General features: G+C 38.3%; 1 protein-coding gene across 1 annotated transcript; it reads right to left on the reverse strand.

Moving 5' to 3' along the window:
• Positions 1 to 1,925: 1,925 nt before the first annotated feature.
• On the reverse strand, positions 1,926 to 7,248 carry LOC112921708 (transmembrane epididymal protein 1-like). Its single transcript, XM_026001052.2, has 2 exons — positions 6,474 to 7,248; positions 1,926 to 2,044 (listed from the first exon to the last, which is right to left on the reverse strand). Exons 1-2 carry the CDS (start codon positions 7,246 to 7,248, stop codon positions 1,926 to 1,928), a joined length of 894 nt encoding a protein of 297 aa, XP_025856837.2.
• Between the last annotated feature and the right edge of the window lie 4,294 nt (positions 7,249 to 11,542).

The raw sequence follows: 11,542 nt of genomic DNA on the forward strand, positions 1-11,542 counted from the left end.
TTGTTACTAATTTTTATTGCCTTACATGGATTTGAAGATTAAGATCTTCACTTCAAGTGTAGGTAAGTCATTTTGGGGTCATCCAGGCTTTGGGTCTGATTCACCACATTTGGATCTCTCCTTGCAATGTCCTAGGATACCTGTAAATTAGCCCAAAGAGGGTCCTGATCACTGAGTGGGGTCAGGAGAAAGTCATTTAGTAGGGTTTTGTGCTGTTTTGTTTTGGTCACTCAGTTTCTGACCACTTGCCCCACTTGAGTGAATCCTGCCCTGGCAGCAAGGACATGACACCTGCCCTAAACTCCACCAGAATGTTTCATCTTAGAGGCATGACTCAAAATCTGAGGGGCAATGTGAGACTATGTATGATGGTGCCTATGATAACGAATGCTCAAAGGTGGGGTGCCAGCAGTAGTGGCACACTGTGGATGGCCACAAATGCTGAAAGAAGATGCTCTACTTGAAAACGAGCTTTGATTTAAATGGGAGGTGGTGCTTACCACAAATGACAAAGTTTATGTGGGTATCACAATAGCAGCTATGGCAGTGTCGGTATCAGAATGATCCAATCGATAGATTCTTTGTGATGGCTACTGATCTAAGGATCCCTTGGAAAAATGTGTGGGTAGGCCACTAGGATTTTACTTCATAATACAAGTTCTATTATGATGGCAGGGATTTTTGACTGTTTTATTTAATGATGCATCCCAAACCTCTAGAGCAGTTTCTATCACATGTAAGCGCGCAATAAATATTTGTGAAGTGAATGTACTAATATCAATAGGAACCTATGTATAATTAATATAAAAATGAGCCATCACAGTGAAATATTGAAGCTCTTGTTCAATTTTCAGTCCTGAGTGAGACACAGGAGCTTTTAAGTAAAAAGAAAGCATTCTTTGCCCTTTAGGAGGAGCTTTGCAGTACTTTTGCAGAAATTACTGTGAATCTCTTTCCTAATCTTTGCTAAAGAGATGTACTGCCATTTCCAGTGTAAAGATGCCCAAGGAATGTGGGTATCTATCAATGTTATTATGTGATTCTTTTAGGAAGAGACTGAAGAGATTTTTTGTTGTTGTTGTTCAGGTTGTGATAGCTCTTTACAAAGGACATGATAAACTAAGGAATAAAATGAGATTAGTAAAAACCATCCAGAGCTTCATCCTGAACTCTCTTGTATCACACTAACAAATGAGGTAATTGATAATTGATTGAAGAAATATGGTAGGCTATCAACTCATCTTGGAACACATAAAACATCAAGACATAATGAATCTCTTTACTTTAAAAATCAAAATCACTTTAAGGAAGAATATCTGGCCTTTACATATACTAAAGAAACTGTAACACTTTTCCAAATCTAAATGATAAATTATTGGCGGTTCATTATTAACATTTCTTCTAACTTCCAAAGTTCTTCTGTTTTATGGGACAACAAGATTTTTAGATATGATGAGCTTCCCAAAAATCCTAGAGCTTTTCAAGTTTTTAAGCCTCTTTTGGGTATGATACTGAATGATTCTCTTCTCAGTAACTTTGGCCAAATTAGGGCTTATAGCAGTGATGGTCCATGAGAAGAGAACCAGAGAAATGGAAGAATTGTTTAATAAGATAACCAAGTGCCTGACAGCCCTTCAGAGAAAGGGAATTCAAGCCTCTTGTAGGCTGATGTTTCAGTGGACAGAATGTCCAGGAGATATTGCTTGTCAAAATAATACCAACTAGTTTTCAAAACCCTTGGAAAGTGAGTTTAGTGATGCAAAAGTCACAAGGTTGGAGAGGATAGAGTAATCTGGAAAGGGACTTAGAAAGGTTACTAAACAAATAGAAAGTTAGATGGCAGAACATTGAAATAATGGCCCCTTTGCAATCTGTTCTCTGAAACTAACATCCTATTTTAACAGTAGAAAAATAAATCACAATAATTAGGGATTGGATGAACTCAGCTGAAAGGCAATGGCATAGAGGAAGTCGTACTCCATGTCCAACTCATCTTCATGCCTGTAGAACCTGGCACTAGTAGGTGCTGGATAATTCAGTTCAGCTGAGAAATGAATGTGAAGGCAATATGGAAGTTTTAAGTCCTATACAAATATAAAGACCTAAAAGTTGTGATTGAGGAATTGGGACACAGAAAGAAGATGAAGGAGAGACAAAGCAAATAACATAGAGTCATTGTCCCAGTGTTAACTTATAAAAGTTTAGATATGATATTGACAGACAATAGACTTCTCCTAGGCAGAACTGTGACTTCTGATTCAAAACTTTGTGTTTGTTACTGCTCCTCGTCAGCTATCTAAGGAAAAGATACAGCATGTAGAATTTAGACCTTGCTCCTAATTATTGTTATCTTTGCTGATACAAAGATCTCAGAATGATGGTCAATACAACTCATGTAAGTTTTAAAGTCAAAGGAGGTGTAATTGTATCCTACATAAAAGGTTCCAAATGCTTTCGGTACGTAATTAGGTCTTGGTGCAATTATCTACAGTAATACAGAAAAAGAATAAAAATTGGGAAAGTCTTTCACAAAAATACCCTATTTAACAATTCATTTTAAGGAAACATACTGAGTTATAAGAGGACAGTCTTTTGTACTGGTGATTAGTGAAGTCTTGGCCAAAGGTCAAAAAAAATCTCAGGGATATGATCATAAAAAGGAGTCTACCTTATAGTTCTAGGGTTAGTCTTGGTCCTTTATTCTTTGATCTAAAATACATATAAAAATTCAGACAGAGAAGCCTCAAGAAGTAGGCAACAGTAATTTTCTTTTGGTTGAGTGGAAAATCTTAAATTCTGAGTTTCATAATATGAAGTGACTGAGGAATTTTGACTAACAAAATCTGGAAATGGTGTCTGTTTAGGAAAATTTGATTTATCAAATGCGTGATTGAAAGATAATGAACAAATGATAGCAATTTCAAATCATATTATTATATTTATAAGTAACTTTATATGTGAAGTTTAAAATTTTAATTAGTATATTAATTATATACCCTGATATATTGAATATCGAGTACAGTAATTGCAAGTATTTCTGTTGTTTTGGCACAGCATTCCCCTTCAGTTAGTAAGAACTCATTAATGATCTGCTGCCTTCAAACTGAAAAGTAAATTATTAAACTTTTCATCACATAATTTTGCGTGGTTCTTCCTTTGCCATCCACTCTACAGGGCAGGAACTTGGTAGTTTTCTTGTATCATTGGGCCATGAAATCCCTAGAAGTGCTCTGCTTAGCTTCTATTTGCTGAGCTTTGGTGTCTGAGCACAGGAACATACAAGACCTCAGAATTCCTGCTCTGAATGCCTCTAACAAACTCCTATTTATTTGTCAAAACCCAGATCAGAATTAAACCAACATTCCATCTATGCTACACCTGTACTAGATACTTTATTTACTCATTCACTGATTATTTGTTGCATGCCTATTCTGTGATAAGCCAAACAAGAGCATTTTGGTTATATTTACATAGTTGCTGAAAGAACAGCAGCCACTTCAACTCAAAGGGCATTGTGACACTGTTTTGTTTTTTGAGACACAAACATTATCTATCTATCTATCTATCTATCTATCTATCATCTATCTATCTATCTATCTATCTATCTATCTATCTATCTATCTATCTACATAGCTATCTATATAGCTATATACCTTATGTATCTATGTTTCCATGTATCTATCTACATATTACCTGTATCTATTGATTGAATTCTATGCTTATTCATGTCCACACATCTAACAAGAAACAAACAGATCTTCATTATGTTTACTGGATGCCTGGATGACACTTGTGTATTTTTCTGCCTTCCTCTTCATCCCTTCATTTCTTTTAAATTGATAATTCAGTAACAAATGGAGAACAATTGCCTTTTCCAGGCTCATGTAAAGATGATGCCCTCTGGTGGACAGTGGTGAAGATTACACCTTTCTCTCTCTAATTCGGGAGGGTATTTCCTTGTTTTTCTAAATTTATCTTCAGTTGGTTTTACATTCCGAAGTGGTTAGGATTACTTTTCAGAGTACTCATACCTACTGTGATGTGAAGAGTACAGAAAGGCCATTTGATTGAAATATCAAGCCTGTCCATTCCACCATTAGAGCAAGCCTCAGTAATAATCCTTTGTGGCTTTGTAGGAGGCTGCTAATATTTATTATTTTACCTCAGAGGAACATATTGTGAAACATGACAATATTTGGAAGCACTATTTTATGACAAGAGATGAGTTCATCAGTATCAAGAGCTCAAAAGTCCTCAGAAATGGACAGATCTGTCAATAGATGGCTTTGGTATCTCTTCGATTTTTATCTTTTTAGAGAGATAGTATATTGAAATACTAATATATTAATATTAGGCTTTGCTTTTCCACCATTGTAAATAACTTTTCCCCCAATTAGTGACAGATACTGCCTCAAGATGAGGTCAGATTGTAATTGCAAAAAACAAGAGTCAATTTTTAGGTTAAAAAAATTGGAGGACTGAGTGAGGTAGAAAACAGGTCTTTACCATACCACTAACAAAGAGCATAGAGGAAATACAGATTCCCCACCTTCCTAGTCTTAGGACACTAGAGGAGGTTCAACTAGGCTTCAGGAAAGAGTTGCTGTGAGGCTTGGCAAGGCCTGAGAAATACTCAGAGTTGGGGGAGGTGACAGATGGGATCCAGGGGTGACAACCAGGAACAGGGCAGAAACTACAGGGAAAACTGAAGAGCTCCACTGGTCATCAGGACCAAGGTGAAGCACAGATGCTGAAACAATGCCTGAGAAATATTTTATTTCCACCCCAGGGACCATAGCTCATCTCCAGTGGAGAGCAGCATTGTTACCTGACTGGATAACCCAGTGGTGCAAGGCGTAAGCCTTCCGTGGAGAGCTGTCTGCTGGTCACATGCATGCCATCCCAACATTGCATTGCTGGTCACATGCATGCATTCCGAGACATTGCTGAACACCACCGAAATGACACTGGGAAGCACCCCCCCCTTTGCAGTAACTGAGAATGCTCAGAAGCTCCTCGAACCACAAGGGTAGAAAACCTTACCAATCAGACAATAACTCACCACTGCTACATCTTAACTTTGGAACAATAAAATTAACAAGGAAGAGTAAGGCCAGAACCAAAGGAAAAGAGGTACGTCTAGTTCTAGGAACCAGAAGCAAAAGGGAAATTAGAAGGATGATGACTCCCTAGAATCCAGGCCCCAGCCTTACTCTGTCCATGACAGAGGGTAAGGGAAGCTTAACCATGACCATGACCAAGAGTAAGGGAATCTTAACAGATTCTCCATATCCTGAGGACAGCAGGGAAAGAAGCATCAAGACATTCTTTTGCAAGTTGCCAACAATTTAACTCTACTACTTAAAAATTCTACCTTCCTTGACACCCAGGTATGGCATTATGTGACATAGCTAAATCTCTGGCTATCTTAAGATATTTTTTCAACCCTTTTGAGTTTTAGATTATCATCTATAAATCTACATGATAAGATAGTTGTAGGGATTAAACTTTCATGGAATAAATAAGCCACTGAATTTTACTACACATGAGAACCAGAAAGGAGTGGTTCCAGAGGAGTCTACTACTTGGAAATTGATCAAGGTGTGTACAGAGCAATGGACTGATCTACCCAGATGGAAGAGTCTGACAGACTCTGCACTCAAGGAGACTGATAGATAAATTCCAGAAGCACATGGATCCTTTTTTGCTCTCACTATATGCAAAGTGTTGCTCTGTTCTGCTAGATCCTGCAGAGGAAATTGCCTTCAAAGACTGTGATGATGTTATCATGGTATCACATATGTCCAAACCCATCAAAATATATACATTAAATATGTGCAATGGTTTTTAAATTAAGTATACTTCAATAAAGCTAAAAATACAAGATCTCTTTGTCTGACAAATAATAATCTAAAGAAAGAATTCAACAATAGTTCTCTGAGCTCTTTATAGTTAAAATATCTGTTTAGATTGAGTATAGGCATTGAAGAGATCCAGAAAGAGAAAGAGTGAAGAAGTAATTATTATCATGGGTAAAATATTATGATGTACTAAATGTAAGTAGTGATCAGTATTCTCTGGGGTAGGTGAGGATATTTATAAAGACCCAAAGGCAGGATACAGCACATTTATTTTCATATTCTCCTAGGAGGGATGTGAAGAGTACAGAGAAGAGCAAGACAAGGAGAATGCCTCGTCTGGAATTGAGAGGTAGGAGAGGTAGGGGAAATACTTGGGGAGCTGAGAGTGAAGGTCATAACATGCTTCTTGGGTTTCATCTGCCTGTCCCAGCATACTGTGCAGCAGATGAGACTGCTCAGAAGCCAGAAGGGGAGAGGTGGATGTCCATCCCAGCAGAGTCTGTTGCCTCAGTCATCTTCCTTTCTAACACCTCCACTTCCTACAACTTCTCATCCAGGTATTCCAGAATGTGCAGGTGACAGGAGCCATTCTGGGATCACCAAGATTCATACCTCTACAAATGTAATAATACCACAAAAAGGAGAAGCCATAGACCCAGATCATTAAAATGGCAATGAAAGCCACATGCCAGCAGAAGAAGGTGGTGACAAATATAACGTTGTTTTTGTCATCATCCATCCATTTATAGCCAGAAATTGGTTTGTACAGCATAAAGCCTATCTGAATCAGCCAAGAGCCTATCGTCATATAAAAAAAGGCCTTCATAACCCAAAGCTGCAGCATATTGGGAGCCCACAGCTCTGCAATCACCACCAGCACCAGCACGAATATGGCCTGAGTAAGCAGGATGTGAGACTGTAGCTCCACACCTTCTGAGTCCTGCATGTGAGACATCATGAGAGGCAGAAATAGAAATATGCCCAGGGCTTGGGCACCTTGCTCCAGAGCAGCACACCTCTGGGGCAGCAGGTTCTGGCTCACTACATCCACACACCCGCTCAGGAAGAAAGTCATATACAGAGTGAGATGCTGCCACTGTTTGCGGTACAAAAAGTTTCTCTGATGATATATCTTGCTGATAAGTACAAATTGTCCATGTACGTTATGCAGCTCTTGTGCTGCTAAAATGAAGGCACTTAATATCTTCACCAGCCCAACATAGCATATTTGCTGCAGCCTTGCCCATCTTCCTTTTCTCCAGGGATGACATGGCCGATACTGGACAGGGTGGTTGCATATCAAGGCCCTTGATACTAGTCGTGCATGATAAAGTCCATAGAAGAAGAGAGACAGCCCTGGGTACAGATGACCCTCAAAGCCTCCCATGGAACTGAAGGTAGATCTGATCAAAGGTAGAAGCAAACAGCTCAGAAATGGTCACCACAGATTCTAGAGTGTGGAGGGAACCTCCTGAAGCCTACTTATATCCTCTCTCTAGCTCATTGCATTCACATACACAGGGGAAATGGTTTTGGAGGAAACCCAAACTTATGGTGGGGTGGGTGTCATGGTTTCCGTTCTGGTCTTCTGCTCTGGTTCATTGATAGCTAACCAACCATTGCCAAAGAGCAAATAAGCATATTCTCCATCACAATGCCTGGGCATCTGCAGTTCTCAGAGATTATGCTATCGACTCTCCTTGCCTCTCCTACTTGTCCTTCATGCCATTGCTACCTTCCTTCCTTCCCTCTCAAATTCATAGAACATAAGGAAAAACTGAGAGAAAGCATAGAGAATACACAACGTAAGGCAGAACCCTTGAGATTCCTCACCTATAATCTCATACAAATACTAGGTACAAATGTATTCTCATGGGTATAAAGTAAACAGTCTTAAGTAATCACACACAATACCCAATTTCTCTGATGTTGAGGTTTGCCAGAAAAATATTCACTCCTAAGAATCTGTCTTGTGCTGATCTCCAGATCAGAAATGAGGTGCCACTTCCTGAGATTCTTTCCTTTGGGCTGAAGTAATGTTTTTCCAAGTTAAAATGCAAGTGAGTAGGTTCTACTCAAAGGTACTGATGTGGACTTTCTTGAGGGTGGTGGTCTTAAAATAAGCAATAGTGAAAGGGAATATAAGGGAATATAAGGGAAGGGAGAAGAAATGTGTGGGAAATATCAGAAAGGGAGACAGAACATAAAGACTCCTAACTCTGGGAAACGAACTAGGGGTGGTGGAAGGGGAGGAGGGTGGGGGGTGGGGGTGAATGGGTGACAGGCACTGAGGGGGGCACTTGACGGGATGAGCACTGGGTGTTATTCTGTATGTTGGCAAATTGAACACCAATAAAAAATAAATTTATTATTAAAAAAAATAAGCATTCCAAGACACATTCCCAGGTAGTTCTTAGGCAGACTAAATTTTAAGAATCACTGAGTAAACTGTAGGTACTGGTTAGAAAGTGATCCTAAAAAAAGAAAAAAAAAAAAAAAGAAAGTGATCCTATTAAGCTAAGCTTAGTGTGAATTGGCCATCGAATATTTTCTCTCATGAAATAAGCATTTAGTTAGAATGTAATGGTCATATTATTCTTCACGACAGTCAGTCAAGTACAGGAATGTCTCAAGTTAAATTTGTCTCATATTGGTCTTACAGATTTCCATTTTGGTTTATTTTTTGGTAAATTTTGTTTTGTTCTTACTACCAACGGATCTTCCATTTTATTTTATAATTTTTACTGATCAAAAACCATAATTTTATGTTGATCTTCATATTAATCATCTGTTGCATGTACCTCCTGCTCTAATTTTCAAATGATTTTATATAATCATATTAACTTCAATGATGAAAAAATGATCTCCTTTTAGATATAATTTTATCTTCTCTAATTGTCTTTCCAATTGCATTACTGCGACAGAATTCTATTGTTTTAACTATGAAAGCGCCCCTCTCCTGGGAAGTGTCTCCTCAAACCATGTGGGTTAATGGGAGCTGTCATTTTCTGACAAATCCTGCTTTCCTAGTCACAGATCAGTCAAGGGATTGAGAGCCTAACCCAGTGAGGCTAATCTAAACCCTTCACCAACAATTTAACTAAAGAAAACAGCTCTCTGCCCTTTCATAGATTATAACAATTCTGTTTATAGTAGAACTAATTAGCATGTTTGGATTCTATTTCCTTCTCCATGGATCCAATAATGTATTCATTATCTGTTGCTGTGTAACAGTTTAACACAATTTAACTCAGTGGCTTAAAACAACATGCACTTATCTCACTTTCTGTGGGTCAGGTTGCAGAAAGAGTTTTGTTGGTCCTCTGCTCAGAGTCTCACAAGGCACACTCATGGTGTCAGCCAGGCTGTACTTCGTGCTGAAGCTGAGTCCTCATCCAATATCACATGGTTATAGCAGAATTCAATTCTTTGTAGCTGTAGGATTTGCTTTCTAGCTATTACTTCTCATCCACCAGATTGACAAAAAATAGCTTGACAACAGTCTGACAAAGTCAAACGAGTAGAATAATTAATACATTGCCGGCAGGAATATAAATTGATATAATCACTTTGGAAAAGAATTTGATGTTATGTGGTATTATATAGAAAATTGAAGATACACATCCTTACTTGTATATATTACACAATAATTCTCATATATCCATACAAGGATTATATGGAGCAATGTCCATACCAGCACTGTCCATAGCTGGTAGAGAGGAGGAATAATCAAAATGTCCTTCAAAATATACAGATAAGGGCAGCCCTGGTGGCCTAGCGGTTTAGCGCTGCCTTCAACCCAGGGTGTGATTCTGGAGTCCCAGGATCAAGTCCCATGTCGGGCTCCCTGCATGGAGCCTGCTTCTCCATCTGCCTGTGTCTCTGCCTCTCTCTCTCTCTCTCTCTCTCTCTCTCTCTCTCTGCGTCTCTCATGAATAAATAAAATCTTAAAAAATAATATAGATAAGTTTATAAGGTATTCATATGAGAGAGAAGTAAAAGTGAAAAATACAGCTACATTCAACAACGATGATAGTTAATTTTATGTGTTGATTTAACTGGGCCACATGGTGCCCAGATTAAACATTATTTCTGGGTGTGTCTGTAGATTAACATTTGAATCAATGGATTTGGTAAACTAGATTATCCATCCCAATGTGGGTGGGCCTCATCTAATCTGTTGAGGCCTGAGCAGAAAAAAAAGGCAAAGGAATATGGAATCCATCCCCTTGTTTTCCAGCCTGTCTACTGGGCCAGGACATAAGTCTTCTTTTGCCCTTATACTGGGGCTTATACTATCAGCTCCTTTGATTCTCAGCTCTGTAGGCTCTGACTGAAATTATACTATAATGTTTCCAGCCTGGAAACAGCAGATGGTCGGATTTCTGTGCCTTCATCATCTTATGAGCCATTTCCTCATGATCAATTTCCTTTATATATATCTTTATTGGTTCTGCTTCTCTGGGGAACTCTGCTGAAACAAACATGGAACCTCAAAAATATAATCTTAGATGAAAAAAGAATGTCACAGAATAATATATACTGTATGATTCCATATACATATATAAAGTTCAAAAACACACAAAACTAAACAATGTGAACACATACAAAGAAGCATAAGCAAAATTCAGGAAAGTGATTATCTCCCAGAGGGGAAGAATAGGATAGATTTGAGAGGGACACAGGTATGGATAATATTAATGCTTTTATGTTCTTATAGTTGGTGGAGTTTATTACATCCCAACTCTATAGAGTTCACGTGTATTCTATACATGCTATTTTGTATCCACTCAATATTAATTTTTTTTTTTTACAGAGATAAGAATTCTAAGTGGAAACGCTGTGAAGTAAGTGCAACTTGATGTCTATTCAGTCTACTTTAGGGAGAGAAGGTAGGAAGATAGCTAGTTGCAATGGGCCTCTCCCAAATGCCAAAATGAGTTTTTCTCTAGGACATCAAAACTTATATGACCATTCTACTACTGGCAGTTTTTCACTCAGTCATAGAATGTATTGGAGACAGAACTATTTTGTTACATAGAGGTACTACTGATCCTTTTAATAGCATATTCTTTAACTAGTCCTCTAGTGATGGATGTGATAGTCTAGCTGGCTTACTTTTGAACAAACAATGCTCAGTAAATATTCTTCTTTAGAGGAGATAACCATACTGGCATTTCTGAGTCACAGACAATTACTTTTTTAAAGTTTAATAACTAGTGATAAATCTTCCTTTAAAATAGTGGTACCAATTTTCACTCACCCCTACAATACATTAATCAATAAGTTATCTGGATTTTTTTTTTTAAGTTATCTGGATTCTTTATCCCCACCTATACTGCCCTTTCACAAGCATCACCAACTCTGCATTGTTGCCACATCTCTTAACTGGGTTCCAATCCTTATCTATTCCTATCCACATTGCAGCCAGAGTGCGCTTTGGGAATAGAGAGCTTATAATGCCACTAGCTAATTTAAATTCTCTAGTAGCATCTCATTGCCTTATGGATAAAATCCATGCCCTTAGACTAACCTTGAAGGTGCCTCTTGCTTTGGCCTGGCCTCATTTCTAGTCCCTTCCCACATGGGAAGCTTCCAGTTCAGCCTGGAATGGATTACTTGTTCCATATTCTTTCTTTATTTGGGAAGTTCCTCCTTTCTCCTTCAAAGCTCAACTCAAG

Source organism: Vulpes vulpes, chromosome 13 (assembly GCF_048418805.1).
Source record: "Vulpes vulpes isolate BD-2025 chromosome 13, VulVul3, whole genome shotgun sequence".
Taxonomy (NCBI): Eukaryota; Metazoa; Chordata; class Mammalia; order Carnivora; family Canidae; genus Vulpes; species Vulpes vulpes.

Excerpts from the sequence above, each read along its gene's own strand:
- LOC112921708 (XM_026001052.2), bottom strand. The coding sequence starts at position 7,248 with ATGGGAGGCTTTGAGGGTCATCTGTACCCAGGGCTGTCTCTCTTCTTC. Across the intron at positions 2,045-6,473 it reads GTATTATTACATTTGTAGAG|CTGAACTGAATTATCCAGCA; the intron begins GTATGAATCTTG and ends TTCATTTCTCAG.